This window comes from Leptopilina heterotoma, unplaced genomic scaffold (assembly GCF_015476425.1).
Source record: "Leptopilina heterotoma isolate Lh14 unplaced genomic scaffold, ASM1547642v1 Lhet_136, whole genome shotgun sequence".
In the NCBI taxonomy this organism is placed as follows: domain Eukaryota; kingdom Metazoa; phylum Arthropoda; class Insecta; order Hymenoptera; family Figitidae; genus Leptopilina; species Leptopilina heterotoma.
This window is the reverse complement of record NW_025110857.1, coordinates 379,535-399,901: the sequence shown is the minus strand read 5'-3', so window position 1 is coordinate 399,901 and position 20,367 is coordinate 379,535. Positions and strand designations below refer to the sequence as shown.

The 20,367-nt window shown below is 22.0% G+C and overlaps 1 protein-coding gene across 3 annotated transcripts in view; it reads right to left on the bottom strand.

Annotated features, from left to right (window-relative positions):
* Nucleotides 1-20,367, bottom strand: part of LOC122497761 — a 199,638-nt gene that overhangs the window by 14,667 nt on the left and 164,604 nt on the right. For all 3 annotated transcript variants that reach the window (XM_043605039.1, XM_043605038.1, XM_043605037.1), the window contains exon 3: nt 19,762-20,039. In XM_043605039.1, coding sequence (XP_043460974.1) covers nt 19,762-20,039 — 278 coding nt within the window. The remainder of the gene's footprint in view (nt 1-19,761; nt 20,040-20,367) is intronic.

Genomic DNA, 20,367 nt, shown 5'->3' with positions numbered 1-20,367 from the left:
TAAATTTATTCTTTAATAAAACTAGACAAAATTTGAATTGCTCTCAATTTTAGTCAAGCTATGTATGATACATGAAAATTATATCAAAAACCACTTGAAACAATAAATAATTTTTCAAGTATCAACAAAAATTGCAATTATTAAATGATGAAAAACAGGGTTTTTTTCTCTCTCTCTTTTGAATTTATAAACGAAAATATTATAAAACAGAAACTTTAAATTTCAATCAATTTAAATAAAAATTAATTAAAACTAAATCAATTCAAATTTAAATAAAAATCAATTAAAACAAAATCAATTTAGATTTAAATAAGAATTAATTAATAATAAAAAATAAAAATTGATAAATAAAATTAAATTATAGGATTTTTACTAAACTGTACATGGAAAAAATTTCCATGTTTACTTTTGCTACGTTCAATATTATTTACAAATTTAAAAATTTAATAAAATTAAATTAAATAAGAAGTTTTGACTTTAAAAATTTAATTTAATAAATTTCACTAATAATTCTTTTCTACTACAATTCACTCAATAAAATTAATGTTAATAATTATAATATTTACTGATTTAATTTCAATTTATTGACGATTAAAGTGACCATTAATTAAAACGACTACTAATTTTAATTACTAATTATTAAAATTAATTAGTTAATCAATTTATTATTATAAAAGTATAATTAATTACTTAGTTAATTAAATTATTATGGTAAATTATAATTAATTAATTAGGTAATAAATTAAATTATTATTGTAAATTATAATTAATTAATTGCTTTAATTATAATTATAAATTATAATTTATAAATTAATTTAATTATCATTATAAATTATAATTAGTTAATTATTAACTATTAAAATTACTATTCATTACAACGGCTGTAAATTTTAATTTCCTTCGATTAAAATTATAACCAATTAAAACAATTGCAAATTTTCATTGTTGGCAATTTAAAATAGAATTCATTGCATTTTCATTTATCCCCGAATAAAAATTTTGCTAATTCTAACTTTTAAATCTTTAATGTTCAGTTATTTGAATTCTTCGTATTTTTATTTTTTCAAAAGGGAAAATTTTGTATAAAATAATTTTCTCACCAAAAGAGGAGAAATTAAAATTTCCAGAAAATAAATTACTAACGTAATCGATGCAATAAAAAATAAAAATTCTTCTAGTGTTAATTTTTACATTTAGTTTTAAATCGAAATTTATTTTCTTTCCTATATTGAAAATTGTATCCGAGATTTATTATTTACAATTTTTTTTCTGTTTTTTTTTTTGCAAATACCAACTAACAATTAAAACTATCTCCCACCACCCCTTTCTTTTTCATAGATAACTGAAATTTAAAATAAAACAAAAAAAAAAGAAGAAAAAACTCAATTGTCTATCGAAACTGGGAAAGCGATAGAAACCATATTTCATCGTCGTCGTTTATTTACATTGTATTGTACTTTATATTTTATGCATTTTGCTCTTTTCTGTTTGCTTTGGTAATTTACATATTTTTCCATTTTCCTTTTTCATCTTCAACCTTGCCCAACCCACCTGACACTCACACCCCGGAATTCCTCTGAACAAGATTTCAATTCTTTTTATTTTTTCTTTCTCTACGTTAAAAAAGAAAGGAAAAAAGAAAATTTACGATTCAAATGCAAATGTTTCATCTTTTCATTGTTTACTGGTATAGTATATAAATGGGGAGAGGGAGTATAGGGATCTTAATTGCAAAAAACGCATCACAATACATTTAATTTCGCTAAGAAAATAATATAATAAATTAAAAAAAAAACTGAGTCGAAAAGAAAAAAATTTATAAAAAGAATATTATTATTATTTTTATTTGTTATTGCGACAGGAATAAATTTTATCATTTTGAAACTAAAATTCGTAAAAATAAAATACTAATAAAATTCTTATTTGATGTAATTTATTATTAATATTATTATTTACGAAGTAAGTTGTACTTACTTTAATTAAATTTATTTTAACAATAGAAGCAAGTTTAGTAAAAAAAATAGTAAACTTTTTAAAACTGGTAGTAAATTTAACAATTGTAAATTATTAATAATTGAAATTGGTAGCAGTCTTAATTAGTGGTAATTTTAATTGATAGTAATTCTAATTACTGACGATTAAAATTACAATCAATTTTAATTACTAGCGATTAAAATTACTATCAATTCTAATTACTGGCGATGATAATTACTATCAATTTTAATTGTTATGGATTGAAATTACTACAAATTAAGACTTTTAACAATTTTAATTAATAGTAATTATAATTAATTAATAATTATTAATAATTAAAAATTAGGAATATTTTAATTAAGTTGTGAATTAAATTTAAATCTAAAATCTAAAAATTTTAATTAATTAATTAATTTTAATTCACCAGTCATTAAATTCTGTAGTAATTTTAATCGACAGTAATTAAAATTTGCATTAATTTTAATTACAGCAATTACATTCATCAATAATTAAAAAATAAAAATAATTATTGGTGTAATAAATTAAAAATTTTTAAATTCAATCAAATTTAATTAAAAATTTAACTAAAATTGGTTGCAGTTTTAATTCTATTCTATTTCTATTTTAATTATATTTGTTATCAAATGACAATTTCCTGTAAATAAAAATTCGAACAAATGAAGATTTGATTGAATGGTAATTCTGACCTTTAATTAATGTTCTCGACTCACTAAATGACTAAAAAGTTCTGTTTAATTGAGACTTTTTTGCTAAATTAAAATTCGATTAGATTAGATTTCCTTTAAATTAAATTATTTCGAAAATTTTTTAATTCAGCTAATGAAAATAAAAAAGTTATATATATAAATTAGAAAAATTCTATATTTAATAACAATCTCTCAAATATTCCAAGTGATAATTAAATTTTTATCCAATATTCCCTGACCCTAAAGAGAATATTCTGATTCACTCTAAAAATAATAAGAAACTCAAAAAAATATTCTATTACATTTATTTACGAATTTCCTTAATTGCGTAAAATTATTCAACACTCCTTCAAAATTATTTTCCTCATTTCAATTCAATTATTATTTTCTACAATTTTTAAAGAAAATTCTTCTTCAAATCAATTATTTTTATAAATTTTCAATAAAGTTCTGTTGAGAATTTTCAAATTCATTTGTTTACAATTCAATTTTACAGAAATTTCTATTTATCGGGAATTCTTCAATTAAATATACATTTGAAAATAAAAACTTTGAAATAATTTTTAAAAATTTCGATTAAGCTTTTTGAAAAAAATTAGTTTCATATAGAATTTTTAATTAAATGTATGACAAATTGAAATTTTTAAAGATTTTAATTTGAAACTTTTACAAAATTCAATTATTTCTAAAAAATTGCAATTATTAGTAACTTCTCCAAAAATTCAATTATTATCTAAAACTTTTACTAAAATTAATTTTTAAATCAATTTTTATTAGAAAATTCTACGAGAATTCAGTTATTTAAATAAAAACAGATAATTTATTGAATAATTGAATATTAAAATTGAAATCTCATACATCATTTTTTCAACAAATTTTTAAAACATTGAATTCTTTCGACGAATTTTAATAATATTTTTAAGAATGTAAAATGTATAATTACATTTTTCGAGGAATTCGATTAAAATTGTATTAAAAAGTAATTGAAATTCTATCAAAATTGCTTTTAAATAAATGAATTCCTTTGGGAAAATTTATTAAAATAATAGATATACAAATTATTGAATTAAGAAAAATTTTTGAAAATAATTGTTACAATGAATTTTATTAAAATTTTGTAAAATAATTGAATTTTATTACTTTTGAAAATAATTGAATTCTTGTGATGAATATTGTTATTTATGATAAATAAATTCATGAAAAAAATTTTGAAATTTTATTAAAATAGTAGAATATTGATAATCATTGAATTAAGAAAAGTTTTTGAAATTAATTGAATTTTGCAATGAATTTTATTAAAATTCCTGAAAATAATTGAATTCCTAAAAAGCATTTTATTATTTATGAAAATAATTGAATTCTTCCGAACGATTAGATTAGAATTTTTTTTAATAATTGAATTTCTAAGAAGAAATTTATTACTTTTAAAAATAATTGAATTTCCAAGAAGAAATTTATTATTTTAAAAATAATTTAATTTTCAAGAAGAAATATTATTTTTAAAAATAATTGAATTTTCAAGAAGAAATATTATTTTTAAAAATAATTGAATTTCCAAGAAGAAATTTATTACTTTTAAAAATAATTGAATTTTCAAGAAGAAATATTATTTTTAAAAATAATTGAATTTCCAAGAAGAAATTTATTACTTTTAAAAATAATTGAATTTTCAAGAAGAAATTTATTACTTTTAAAAATAATTGAATTCTTGTCATGAATATTGTTATATTTATAAAAATAACTGAATTTTGCAAAGAATTTTATTAAAATGCCTCAAAATAATTGAATTTTCGGGAATAATTGAATTATTTCAAAAAAATGTTATTAAAATTATATTTAAAATAATAAATTTCTTTCGAACAAGTTTATTAAAATATTTGAAAATAATTGAATTCCTGTAAAAAAAACTCTAATATTTTTGTAAATAATTAAATTCCTGTAAAAAACTCTAATATTTTTGTAAATAATCGAATTCTTCCACAGAATCTTAAAAAAACATTATTTTTTTTAAATAATTGATTTTTTCGAGGAATTGAAATTAAATTTTTAAGAATAATTACATTTTTTGAGCAATTCCTGTAAAATTATATTATAAAGATAATTGAAATCCTGCAATGAAATTTATTATTTATAAAAATAATTGAATAGTTGCTAATAATTTTATTAAAATTTTCACAAATAATTGAATTCCTGAGAAGAATTTTATTATTTATGAAAATAATTTAATTCTTGCTTAGAATTTTATGAAAAATATTATTGAAAAAATGAATTTCTGCGAAGAATTTTATTAATTTTGAAATTAATTGAATTCTTGTGATGAATATTGTTATTTATGAAAATAATTGAATTCTTGTGATGAATTTTATTAAAATTCCTGAATAAACCAGTACTGAACCAGTTTCAGTACTTTTAATAAAATTCCCTGACTTTTCCCTGATTTCCCTAACCAATTCTACTTTTCCTGACTTTTTCCTGAATTCCCTGACAATTGTCTATATTTTTAACTGAAATTCATTTTTTAATCAATTTTTATTAGAAAATTCTACGAGAATTCAATTATTTAATAATACAAAAAAATAATTTATTGAATAATTCAACGCTTCTTAAAATAGAATTTTTATAACGAATTTTATTAAGAACATTTTTATATAATTGAATTCTTGAGACGAATTTTAATAAAATTTTTAAAAATAATTACATTTTTCGACGAATTCAACTAAAATTGAATTAAAAATAATTTTAATTCTCTGATAAGTTTTATTCTTTTTGATAATAATTGAATTCCTAAAAAGAATATTAATATTTATGAAAATAATTGAATTCCTAAAAAGAATTTTATTATTTATGAAATATTTATGAATAGATTCTTTTGCCTCAGAATAGGAATTCAGGTGAATTTCTTAACGAGAGAAAAAATATTGTATTAAAAGTCAAAAGAAGAAGAAGAAAAAAAAAATTAAGAATGTTGTATCGCATAAATAGTGAAATGGGTGAAAATGAAATATCGAGCACGTCAACTTTTTGACCCATTTTAATCGAGACATCTACAACACACATAATATATATATATAAGCAAAAGAGACAATGGACTGGGGGTTTCAAAACAAGTCCATTCGGTAGAATAATACGAATCAGCAATTTCCGCTGGATCTCGTTACGCCTTGTGCTCTTCGCTGTGGCGAACGAGGAGTCTTGGTCGTACATAATAAAAAAGTTTAATGCCGAGAGACATTAAAGAAAGAGAGAGAGGCAAAAAAAAAGAAGAAAAAAGAAGAAAAAAGGAAAAAAAATGGGAAAAAATGAAAAAAAGAAGAAAAAAGAAATGGATGAAAAAAAATAAAGAATGCGTAAGAATTCAGGGTTCGTAATGAACCCCGATATGAAAAACGCGGCGAGTATAATTTATTTTTTTATCGCAGTATTTCCCCCATAAAAGCGCCGGCTATAATAAAGCGTTATATTGCCCGCTCTGAAAAGTAACGCGCCTTCGGCCTTTACGGTCTTATTTGCGGAGACGTAAAAATCGAGAAAATCAATACGAAACTTCTGACATTAAATATTCAGGCTATTGACTGCCTTGAGAACTTGGGTGGGGCCGCGATAGACATATTTCGTTTCAATTTTCTATTTGTTTTGCACGTTCAAAAAAAAAAAAAAAACTGGCCTCAAAAAAAAAAATTTGCTTAAATTAATTTCATTCTTAACATGGTTTTACACACACGGTGCTAGTATGATACACACGTGCGCGCTCGTATGGAGAACGTTATTTGATCTCTTGCGAAGTTTTTTACAGATTCCCTCCTCTAACGTGATCGTTTCCAATTGTTTTGTGTTTTTAATTCATTTTATTTATTTTACTCATTTTCTGAATTTTACGACTTTTATTAATTTTATTAATTTTACTAATTAGTATTATAATTACTATTACTATTATAATTATAATTTTAACTAATTATTACAAATTGGTAGCATTTTTATTTTATCAATTTTATTGGTTCTACAAATTTTATTAGTTTCTTTTTCTAATTTGTACTAATTTGACTAATTTAAGTAAAAATTAGTTGCCACAGGTCAGGGAAGTCAGAAAAAAGTCAGGGAAAGTAGAATTTATCAGGAAAAGCAGAAAAAAGTCAGGGATTTTTATAAAAAGTAGTGAAAAAAATTTAATTTTTGGAATTCATGGAAAAATTCTGAATTTTAGTGTCTTTTTTGTTCGACTTATAAACTATGAAATTATCACGAATTTTAATAAAAAAAACTATCAATTTTTTAATTTTAATAGTTCAAATTCTTCAAAATTTCAATTACCTTTATAAATAATAAAATTCTTCTTCGAAATTCAATTATTTTTAAAAATTTTAATAAAATTCTTGGCAAAATTTCACAGGAATTCAATTATGTATTTACAAAATTTTTAAAAAATTTCTCCGAAATAATTCAATTATTTTCATAAGCAATAAAATTTTCGCAGGAATTCAATTATTTAAAATACAAAATTTCATAAAATTTTTCGAAAAATATCAATTATTTAAAAAAAATTTTATAAAATTCGTCGCAAGAATTCAATTATTTATATGAATAGTAAAATTCTTCACAGAAATTCAGTTATTTTTATAAACTTGAATAAAATTCATTTGAAGAAGCAAATTATTTTCAAAACTAATCAAATTCTTCGCAGAAATTCAATTATGTTCAAAAATATAAAAAAAATTCTTGGCAAAATTTTAATTATTTTCAAACATTTTCCCCAATTCAACGATTTTGAATATCTACGATTTTAATTAAATTTCCCAAAAGAATTCAATTATTTAAAAAAAAATTTTTGATAAAATTCTACGCAAAACATTAAATTATTTTCATAAATAATAAATATTTCACCGGATTTAAATTATTTCCAAAATTTTTATAAACTTCTTCGGAATAATTCCATCATTTTCAAAAATTTTAAAACTTTGCCCGGTTTATAAATAAATAAATAAATAAAATAATTCTTTTCAAAATTTAAATTATTTTTTCATAAATAATAAAATTTTCCACTGGAATTCAATTATTTAAAATACAATTTTAATAAAATTTTTTGAAAAAAACCAATTAGTTAAAAAGATTTTTATAAAAATCTTTACAAAAATTCAATTATTAAAAAAAAAATTAATTTTCTTCGCAAGAATTCAATTATCTTTATAGGTACTAAAATTTATTATTCTCAGGAATTTAATTATTTTTAAATTTTCTATTAAAATTCGTTGCAATAAATTCAATTATTTTCGTAAATAATAAAACTCATCGCAGGATTTCAATTATTTTTATAAATAATAACATTCTCTTAAGGAATTCAATTATTTTCAGAAATAATAAAACTCATCGCAGAATTTCAATTATTTTTAATTACAATTTTAATCGAATTCCTTCAAAAATATAATTATTCTTAAAATTTTTTTTTAAATTCGTCGAAAAAATTCAATTATTTAAAAATTTTGTTGATAAAATTCTTTATGAGAATTGAATTTTAAGAAACATTCAATTATTCAATAAATTATTTATTAGCATTTTATTTGTATTTAAATAATTGAATTCTCGTAGAATTTTCTAATAAAAAATTATTTTGATTATTAATTTTAGAATTGTAGATTATAATTTAATATTAAAACCAATTTAGCATGAAATTTTAAAATAATTGAATTTCGAAAAGGTTTCAAATTAAAATCTTTGAAAATCAGAATTTTTCATATTTTTAATTATAATTTCTGTGAAACAAATTTTTTTCTAAAAGTTTAATTAAAACTTTTGGAAATTATTTCAAGTTTTTAATTTCTAATATATTATTTAATTCAAGAATTTCCGAATAATCAAAATTTTTGGTAAAATTAAATTGTAAACAAGTGGATTTGAAAATTCGCAAAGAACTTTTTCAAAAATTATTAAAAATAATTGATTTAAAGAAGAATTTTAGTTTATAGTTGATTAGTAATATTAATTTTATTAGTTTCTTTTTTTTAATTTTTCTAATTTTACTATTTTTACTATTTTTACTAATTTTACAAATTTTATGTCTTTTTATTAATTATACAAAAATCTATTAGTACTCATATTATTACTACTTGGTAGCAATTTTATTTTATCAATTTTATTAGTTTCTTCCATTAATTTTATTAGTTTCTATTATTAATTTTTATTACTCTTCTCTTATGAACTTTCATCATTTCGAAATCGATGGTAATTTTATTTCAATCCAGTAATTTAAACTGGCGGTAGTTTCAGTTGATAATAAATTTAAATTGCCAACAGTTTCAATTGATAATAATTTTAATGGCCGCCACAGTTTCAATAAATGGTGATTTTAATCAACACTTTTATTTTTATAAAGTTTGCAATAAAGAACAGAAATTGTTATTTAAATATTAAAATTAAATTAAAATTAAATAAAAATTAAATTAAAATTAACTAAAAATTAAATTAAAATTAAAAATAGAAATTACCCAAAAATTCGAAATTTCTTTTTGCTAATTTCAATCGTCAGTATTTAAAATCACTATCAATTTTAATTATTTTCTATTTTAATTATTAGTAATTATATTTTCTTAATCTTTAATAATTAAAAAAAAAATAATTATTAATTATTAAAATTGTTCATTAAAATTGTTACCAAGTTTAATAATATCAGAAAATTAAAATTTTTAGTAATTTTTACGAACGATAATTTTAATTCTTAATAATAAAAATTGGTAGCAGTATTAATTAGTGGTAATTAAAATTAATATTTATCGCTAATAATTATAATTCATCCTACTTTAGAAGAATAATAATTTTAATTTTTGTGGTAATTTTAATTTCTACTAATTTATTCGACATTAAATTTCGAATTCGAAAATTTTTTAATTGCTGGTAAGCTTTAATCCATAAATACAGTATAATAATCGTCGTCGACAATTTTAGATTGCTGCATTTTTAATCGACGTCCGTTTTAATTGATAGTTGTAATTCGAATTGATTATATCTTTAGCCGCGTGGTAATTTTAATTGCCAGTAATTTCATTTATTCAATAAATCCTTATTAACTAACATTAATTGTCAGCGATAAAAAAGTGGATTAAAAAAATAATATTAATTTTTCATAAAAATAATTTTCTTTTTGTCAAAACCGTTTTTTCGAAATATTAAAATTTTTTTATAATAATATTTTTTTTTTTATTTCAATTTGATTTCGAAAAACTTCAAAAATCAAATTTTAATTCAACGAAAATTAAAAACAAGTTAATAAGAAAAAGATTTGTTATTATTTTTTAGTTAAATTAATTTATTTGTTGTTTTTTTATTTTTTTTTAAATTAAAATTAAAAACGAACTATAAATAATTATTTTCTAAAACGAAATTTACGAAACGAATTTACTTGGAAACGTTTTTTTCTAAAAAAAATCTTTTTTTTTTTTAAAAAGAAATAAACCAAAAAAGGAGAATATAAGTTACGGTTAATTAAAATTGTAAAAATGTGAGAACTAAGGATGAAATTTCAGTTGTTTTTCCCTTTTAGCTTTTGCCGTGTATAACAGTAGGGCATGACTGTGCGTTAAAAAAAAAAATTCTGAGAAATAGGCGAAGCGTGAAGGCCAAGATGATAAAAAAAAGAAACGTTAACATTTTCGAATTTCTAACCGCGCTTCGCCAAAGAAGATATAAGAGGTATATAGATGAGAAAAAAAAAATTATGAGTAAAAGGAGATTGAAAACGAAAAAGTTGAAAAGATAGAGACAGAGAGAGAGAGAGAGAGAGAGAGACTGAAAAAAACCGAGAGAGAAAGACAAAAGCAAAAAAATGAAAATAAAAAAAAGAAAAAGAACCAAAGGGATCAAAGAGATGAAGCGGGGTAACGAAACAGGAACTGGAAAGGGGAAAAGAGAGGGAACTGTGTTGTGCCATTGTATATTTTATAAAATGCTCGTGTGTGTAATTTTTTTTTCCTTTTTCTTTTTTGGCTGTTTTAGTGACGAGTGTGACTCATTGTCAATGTGAAACAGAAACCACACGGGCTCGAATTCGTGCCCTCGCAAATAGAAAGTAGGGACGCTCTGAAAAAAAAAAAAAATGAGTACACATGCTTAATGTTCGCGTTGTTGGAAAATATCGATTGTCCTTTCTTTTTCTCCACTATTTTTTTACTTAGAGATAATTTTTTTTCCTTTCGAAATTTTTAATTCCAATTTTAGTTTACTAAAAAAATTATGTCACACAGCAAATCACTTATTTTTCTCTTTTTTTTTTAACTTGACCAACAACATTTATTGCCTCTTTTAATCTAGACAAATTATATTTCAAGGTGAATTCATTTTTAAAACTCGCAGGTGTTATTTTACGTTCAACAATATTTGCCTCCAGAGTCAATAAAATAAAATAAAAAAAAAAAAACCAGAAAATATTTTTTCCAACCAACCAGAAAAAAAATATCCAATATTCTCTTTAAACGAAATTTTACATTCTCATTTTTTCGAAATAAAAGCAAAAAAAAAAAAGGTTTCGGAAAATTTAATTTTTGTGACAAATCAAGGAAAAATTTTTCAAGAAGTGGAAAATTTATTTTTTAGTTAACGAATTTTTGTTTTATTTTAAATAAATTTTTTTTTTGTTGGAGAATTCAATTTTTTATTTATTTTTAGAAATTTTATTCCAAAATTTATTGGACAGTTGGACAACCCCATTTCGACAGCGTTCTCTCTCGGGTAATGGCCGAATGGAATATTTTTTGCACGCTACACTGAATATAATGATGGCGAACTACAAAGCATTAGTCATTTCGAAAGCGTTTTGATTTCAACGTTATTATTGAACTACCGGGAGATAATCAAACTTATTTTATCAACCAAAAAAAAAAAAAGAAAGAAATGAAAAAAAACTAATTCCCACAATATCTATAGATATATACACAATGTCTTGTGAAACCGCTTCATTATTATTTTAATTATATATTTATTTACTTCCTTTTTTGTTTTATCGTATCAGCATTCTCTTGTCCTAATGACTATAACTATACACCTTTTCTAATCAAAAAATTTAATAGCGACATTAAACAATCGTGACTTGAAAGTAAATAAAATTACAATTTCGCAAAATTCTTCAAAGAATATTATTGAAAACGGATATGAAATTATTTTTAAAAACGAGAGAGTAATGTAATAATACTTTTGAAATCGATGGAGAAAAAAAAATTGCAATGGATTTTTAATATGAGAAAAATTAAGTTCTTGTGAAGGAAACTAAAATCATTTTGTTTTTAATATTCTGTTTCAATTTTTTTTTTCTTTTAATTAAATTTTTGTTTCTGAAAACAGATTTTTTTAAATTTGTATTTAAATTATTCTTTGTGCAATGATTTTCGAAATTATTTTCCGAAAAGTATATATTGAAAATTGTTTTCTAAATTACTTTTTCTAAATTATTTCCTATAATTATATTTTGAAATTTTTTTCTCTAAATTATTCTCTATAATAAATTGCGTTTTAAAAATTATTTTTCTAAATTAGTTTTTCTACAATATTTTCTGTAAATTATATTTTGAAAATTATTTCACTAAATTATTTTTTCTAATTTCCTTTTTGTAAATTATTTTATGTAAATTATCTTATTTTATTTTCACTTTGTTTTATTTAGAAAATTTAACAGAAAATTACTCTTTGTAAATTGTTTTAAATTGCCAATTTTTTTGTAAATTTTATTTTATTTTTACTTTCTTTCAGTTGGAAAATATAATTAAAAACTATTTTTTGTAAATAATTAGTTTTTGTAAAGTACTTTTTTAAAATTAAATTCTGAAAATAATTTTTGTAAATTACTTTTGGTAAATTATATTCTAGAAAAATTTTTCTAAATTTTTTCAGTAAATTAGACTTTGAAAATTATTCTTCTAAATTACTTTTAGAAAATTATTATTTTATTCTGCAAATTATACTTTGAAAATTATTCTTCTAAATTACTTTTTGGAAATTATTTATTCTGTAAATTACCTATATACTTTGAAAATTATTTTTGTAAATTACTTTGTGTAAATTATTTTTTGCAAATTATATTTTATTCAGAAAATTTAATTGAAAATTATTTTTTCAAAATTAGTTTTTGTAAATTACTTTTTAAAAATTATTTTTCGTAAATTATTTCTCGCAAATTAATTTTTGAAAATTATTTTCTGCAAATTACGTTACGATGATTAGGTATTTGTTTGAAGTTACTTTTCGTAAATTATTTTCCGTAACTAAATTATATTTTATTTTTAATTTCTTTTATTTAGAAAATATTCAAATGAAAATTATTTTCTGCAAATTCAGTTTTGATAATTATTTTTTTGAAATTACTTTTCGTAAATTATTTTCTGAAACTAAATTACATTTTATTTTTATTTTATTCAGAAAATTTAATTGAAAATTATTTTCTACAAATTAAATTTTGATAATTATTTTTCCCTAATAATTATAATAATTACTTTTCCTAAATTATTTTCTGTGCCTAAGTTATATTTTATTTTTTATTTTCTTTCATTTAAAAAATTAAACTGAAAATTATCATTTTAAATTCTATTTCGTAAATTATTTTCTTCAAATTAAATTATTATTTTTTCTAAATTACATTTTGTAATTTTTTTTGTGTATTTTTTTGTAAATTATATTTTAAAAATTATGTTTTCTAAATTATTTTTCGTAAATTTTTTAATTTAATTTAAAGAATTTTCGTAAATTATATTGTTCGTAAGTTATTTTTCCTAAATTCCATTTTAAAAATTATTTTTCGTAAATGACTTTTGTGAATTACTTTTTTTTTATTACAATAATAAAATAATATTAAAGAGACTGAGAGGGAGAGAGAGAAAAAAAGCACACGAAATAATCTTTATGAAGTAGAAATTTTTTTTTGCCTCTGGAAGAAAATTTATGACATTATCTTAACTAATGAGGAAAATCCGGTTTACTTTTCAAACCCACCATAACGTCGTCAATAATTTTTTTCTAAACTGGAATTTATCTATTTAAAAATTCCAACGCGCGAAGAAATTATTTTTTATTTCATTTCGGATTCTTTTTTTTTTTGCCTTCTTTTTAAATTATGATTGACTTTTATATATATTTTTGCAGAGGTTCTTCCGTTTTTCAAATTTTATTATTAAAAAAAAGAAGACACAAAAATTCAGAAAATTTAATTAACTTTTTATCAACTTAATTGAATAATTGAACATTTCCCAATTAAAAAATTATTTCACGGTAATATTTTCATCTTGAAAATTTAATTTTCTCAATTTATAAACACTAAATTGTCAACGTTGTGTGAAATATTTTATTTAAAAATTCTAAATTAAATTTTTGATAAGAAATAATATATTTCATTCGAAATGTGGATTATTTTTTTCTATTTAATTGAAAAAATTTAAGTTTATAAATGAATTTTTTGAACTCACAAATAAAAAATGTTCCTTAATTGAAAAATGAATATTTAAAATTTTTAACTATTTTTATTTTTCGTACAACTAAAAATCAATAATAAGCTTATCGAGTGCAAAAAGTTCAAAGTAAGATTAATAAGACATTAGTCATCGGAAAAACAGTTGCATAGTCCAAATGATAATATTATAAATTTTTTTTTTTCATGTTCCCGAACATTCGACCCAGAAACTCGAAATGCGTGTTTTCGAGAGATAAAAAGATCGCGCGCAAAAATCTTTCTCTTTCTGACATTGATTGATTATAATCAAATATAGTATAACACGTATTAAAAGCAATGAACTACAATTCACCTACATTTCCTCTTTTCTTCCTCATTTATAAATCGAGACACTTTCTTTTCAATGAACAAAAATTAAAATCTCATTAACATTATAGAAAATTATGGTGAATAATTTAACAATTCTAAATAATAATAATAATAATTTTTTTAATTTTCCTTTTTTACTAATTTTTCTAATTTTATATTTTTTTTAATTTTTCTAATTTTAGTTATTCTAGTTTTATAAAAAATATTTTTGGTTAAAAAAAACATTTCAATTTTTAAAAAAATTAAACATTTCCTCTTTCTCAAAAAAGAACTAAATGTCCGTTGTATCTAAATTTTTGGGGAAAAAAATGCACAGATAAATAATTTACAAAGGTTCTTTCATGCTTTTGTTTGATTTAAAAAAATTTATCTCACGCTTTTATATGCATTATTATTTACTCACTGGTTGATAAGTTTGCAAAAAAAAAAAAACTAAGATAGGAGAGAAAAATTTTTTTTTTTGCTCTAAAAAAATTTTGTTCTACAAAACCCTTTGTGGGGTGGAAAAAAGTTGTTGGAACATTATGCAAAATATTCAACGATTGTAAAATGTAATGGGGGTTTTTTTTTGTACATTTATGAAGAGAGATAAAAACATTTTTTTGTAAACGAAGATAAAAAAATAACACCTGGACACAGGTGTTTTTGGCAAGAAAACACAGCTGTCAACTTCGCCATTCGTCTTGAAAATTTTTTATTTCTCCGTTACTTTCACTCATTGCTTTATCGTTCGGACAATCGTAATTATGTAATAATTATAGAAGAAAAAAAAACTTTGCATTATTGCAAAATTTTTTTTGGTCAAAAAATAGCTTTTCCTTTTTTAATCGTCGATCATAAAAGTTGACGACTTTATTTAAATTAAAGAAATTCCAAACATAATTTACATAATTCTGAAATTAAAAATCTTTTTTTCCAAAAACTAAGAATTGACTTCGTCAATTCTTATTTTCTGGAAAAAAAGATTTTTAATTTCCAATACTATCAACAATTGAAAGTGCGAAAAATTTGAAACTGCCGCCGATTAAAATTTTCCATTAATTGAACAACCAACGATTGAAAAAAACAGACGAGAAAAAAATTCATCAATGAGAAAAAAAAAATTAGAAAATCCTCTCTCAGTGGAAATAAAAAAAAATTGTTAAATTTCACAAAAACTTTTTTTCTCCTCTCGATAATATTTATTTTCCCCAAAAAAAATTCAGATTTATCATCAAGAGAGCAATTTCGCAAATAATTTTATTTCCAAATCTGCACTTTTACAAAAAAAAAAAAATTTACAAAATTGCATTAGAAATTAGAAATTTATTTTTTAAAAAATAATTTTCTGGAATCAAAATTTTATTTACAAGAAGAAAAATTCACCAGAAAAGAAGACTGGATGATTCGTTTTGAATTTTCCTTTTGATAAATCGTGGGGGGAAACATCCAAACAGGAAATGAAAAAATTCCCCAAAAAATCAGCAAAATTGAAGACAAAAAGACAAAATGAAAAAAAAATTTGCAGAGGGTACTTGCTCGTGACATGACGGACAGTGGATAAAGAGTATAAGAGAGCGAGGGGGAGGGAGAGAGACAGAGAGCAATAAACCATCAATATCTGAACACAACATGTTGAAGGCAGAAGCGAAAATTCAGTGTTTGAACGAGGCATTCTAAATTTAGGAGGAAGTATTGATTTTACAATTTGGACCCCTCCCAAAGTAAAAAATAAACCAAGCCAAATGTACTCTACTTTGATAGAGTGCCTCTCCTCTGCGCGGCTCGTTTCGACGCATAGGATACATAAAGAAAAAGAAAGACAGACGTCGAGCAAAAAAAGCAAGACATAACCAAGCCAAAGAGAGGGAGGATGTTGAGGGGGGAAAATTTCGAGTTTGAGGACGAGGAAGAGGGCGAAGAACAGGAGGAAGAAGGAGAGGAAGATGAGGAAAAACGAGAAAAAGAGGAAGAAAAAGAAAAATAATAACAAAAAGAAGAGAAAGAGCAAGAAGAAGAAGATGACGAAAAAAAGAAAGAAGAAGAAAATGACGAAAAAAATAAAAAAGGGGAAGAAGAAGATGACGAAAAAAATAAAAAAGAGGACGAAGAAGAAGATGATGAAAAAGAGGAAGAAGAAGAAAAAGAAGGAGGAGGAGGGAAAATAGAAGAACAACAACATAAAGAGGAGAAAAGCAAGAAGAAGAAAATGACGAAAAAATAAAAAAGAGGAAGAAGAAGAAGATGACTAAAAACATAAAAAAGAGGACGAAGAAGAAGATGACGAAAAAGAGAAAGAAGAAGAAAAAAAGGGGGAGGAGGAGGAGAGAAAGAAGAACAAAAACATAAAGAAGAGAAAAAGCAAGAAAAAGAAGATGACGAAAAAAAATGAAAAAGCGAAAGAAGAAAAAGAAGGAGGAGGAGGGAAAGAAGAAAAAGAGCAAGAAGAAAAAAAAAGAGAGAGAGAGACGAGAAATGTCGGAGTTCCTTCGTGGCAAGAAACAAAGAACAGAAAATTGATCGTTTGTCAAGTTTTATGTTCCCGGTTCAGAGTTGCATGGTGGGAGGTCGACAAACCAACACAACAATAAGAGAAACAACAGAAATTCAACTCGTCGACGAAGCCCGCGAAAAAGCGCGGAAAGAGACTAGAAAGAGAGTGAGAGGAGGAAAAGTGAGACAGAAAACCAGAAAGAGAGAGAAAGTAGAATCAGAAGAGAAAAATTTGCTTGTTAAAAGAAAAGAGAAACCCCCCAAACGAAGGGAATCTCAAAATCAAACTGAAATTGTATATTCCAGAAACCAATCAACTGTCCAAGTTGTTTCTTTTGAAACTGATATATGAAAAATATAGAAAACCAATAGTACAATACAATATTCAGAAAATTATAGAGAAAATTGAAAAATCTAGAAATTTTAATTCAATAAATTTAAATTTTCAGAAGAAAGTTTTTCATACATTGAAATGAATAAAAATATTTTTTTGATACATACTTTTAATTAGTGGGAAAAAAATTCTAAGGAAGAAGAAATAAAAAAACTAAAATATTAACTTGTTTTTTTTAACATTAAATTAAATATTCTAATTTTTTGAATATTAATTCTTTTTCAATTTAATATGATAGAAAATATTTAGACAGAAAGAAAATTTTGTTCGTTTTGAACGAAATTTTCGGAAAATGATTTAAAAAATTGAAGGCATTTTAAATTAATTTAATTAATTATGTAATTTAATTTAAATGAAAATTTAAATTTTTTAAAAATTTATATTTTTTAAATATTTTTCAAAATATTTTTAAATTTCAATTTATAAAAATTTACTAAGGAAATTTCAACTTGGATAGTATCCAAATTGGAAATCGTTTGAATTTAAATGCGACACCAATTTCAAATTTTTTGGACCATTCTAAAAATTGACGGTGTCGTCTATTTTCAACTATTGTATTTTTGCCTATTGGAAAATTGAAATATTTTTCAAAGTTTTACATTGATGAGAGATGAGAGGATATTTTTATAACAAATCAATAATTTTCAATAATTTTCTTTTTGAAATCTATTTGTTTAGAATTCAATTTTACGAAATTTCGATTATTCGGAAATTCTACAATTAAATATAGTATTAGAAAATAAAAACTTCGAAGAATTTCAAAAAAGAATCAATTAAACTTTTTCAAAAAAAATTAATTCTACAGAAGTATTAGTTAAAAGTGTAAAAAAGACACATTTTTAAACATTTTAATTAGAAACCTTGTCGAAATTCAATTATTTCTGAAAAATTATGATAATATGCATTTACTATTCAATTATAATCTACAATTTTAATTAAAATTCATTAGAAAATTCTACGGGAATTCAATTATTTAAATACAAATATAAATAATTTATTGAATAATAGAATGTTTCTTAAAATTGAATTCTAATAAAGAATTTCACCAACAAATTTTTAAATAATTGAATTTTTTACACAAATTTTAATCAAATTTTTAAGAATACTTACAATTTTCGAGGAATTCGATTAAAATTATATTAAAAATAATTGAATTCTTTTAAGGAATTTTTGCTATTTATAAATATAATTGATATCTTGAAAAGGATTTTTAAAACAAATTTTTAAATTATTAAATTTCTGCGAAAAATATATTACTTTTTTTTTGAAAATAATTAAATCTCTGGGAAGAATGTTATCAAACTTTTCTTTAAACTATTTGAATTCTTTTGGAAAATTTTATAAAAATTGTAGATATTGAAAATCGTTGAATTAAGGAAAATTTTTAAAAATAATTAAAATATTGCAAAGAATTTTATTTAAATTTTTGAAAATAATTGAATATTTAGAGAAAAATTTTACTATTTATAAAGAGAATTGAATTCTTGACGACGGAGACATTCGTTAATATTTTTTAAAATAATTTTCTACAACGAATTTTATTACTTTTGAAAATAATTAAATTCTTGTTGTGATAAATATTGTTATATTTATGAAAATAATTGTATTTTGCAAAGAATTTTATTCAAATTTCTGAAAACAATTGAATTTCTGGAAAGAATTTTGAGATTTATGAAGATAATTGAATTCTTCTATAAGAATTGTGTTGAAATTTTTGAAATAATATCAAATCTTTATTAAAAGATTCAAATAATAATTTCAATAGGATTGAAATTGAAATTTTTCAGAAAAATTAATTCTAAAAAATTATTAATTAAAAGTATAAAAAAAATACTGCTCTAAATTTTGATTTGTTTTAATGTTCTTAACTAAAATTCTTCTATAAATCCATTATTTTTAATAATTAATTAAATCTGTATTAAAAAATTTAACTAATTTCAGAAGAATCTAAATTCTTAAAATTTTTCAATTATTAAATTAATTAAATCTTAGTCTTAGTTCATTTTTTTGAGAATATTTATTTAAATAAGTCTTAGTCTTAGTTTCTTTTTGGAAAAATATTTATTTAAATAAATATTCTCAAAAAAGGAACTAAGACGCCTATTCTTTTAAAATTGATTTTTTTTTCCCTGATTAAATTTAGAAATTAAAAATTCCCTCTTTCTTCATCATCATGATCATCATCATCATCATCAAAAATCGATTGCGAATAAAAAAAAAAAAAAGAGAGAGAAGAGAAGAGAAGAGAAGAGGGGAAAAAAAGGGGACAAAAAAAGAAGCCGGAGGTAGTTAAGCGTGACGTCTGTGTCGTCGTCGTCGCCGTCGTCGTTTTTCATTCGAAGGAATCGGTCGGAATTTCAGCTTTTCAAGGCCTAAAGGGAGAATCGCATGACATTCAAGGACGATGTAAAAGCACTATGGTCAATTACCTTGTGTGCTCTCAGTGTCTTGCCCTCGCAAGCGAGCGTGATATCGCAATACGATTGCCTCTCAAGTAGATGTGAGAACATGGTTTGCAAGTTGCTGTGGTGGTACTTCCATCTTAGGCAATATTGCTGGGGGAACATGATGGGTGCAGCGGGTGGTGCCGCCGATGTTGAACCGTTCCGTTGTTGCAACATACGTAAATTTGGCACTATCAGTGCCTCTCCTCCGCCTTGAGTGATGTTGAAGTCTGCTGTATTCTCCTCTTCGTCTTCACCGTTAGCTGAAAACATTCAAATTCAATTAGTTTTCGCATCGTCAATTCCTTTTTTTAAAATTTTTTTTTCTTCAAATTCCTCCCCCTTTATTTTTCTATTTATTATAATTTATAAATAAAAAAAAATTAATTTTTCTGTTTTTTCTTCGAATTTTCTTAATCAGAAATTACAAATAATTGCAGAAATTCAATTATTTTCAAAACTAATAAAATTCTTCGCAGAAATTCAATTAAGTTCAAACTTCAAAGATTTTTTTAAAATACTCGTCAAAATTTTAATTAAAAAAATTAATCCAATTTTTCAAAAGAAATTATTATTTTAAAAAATGTTAAT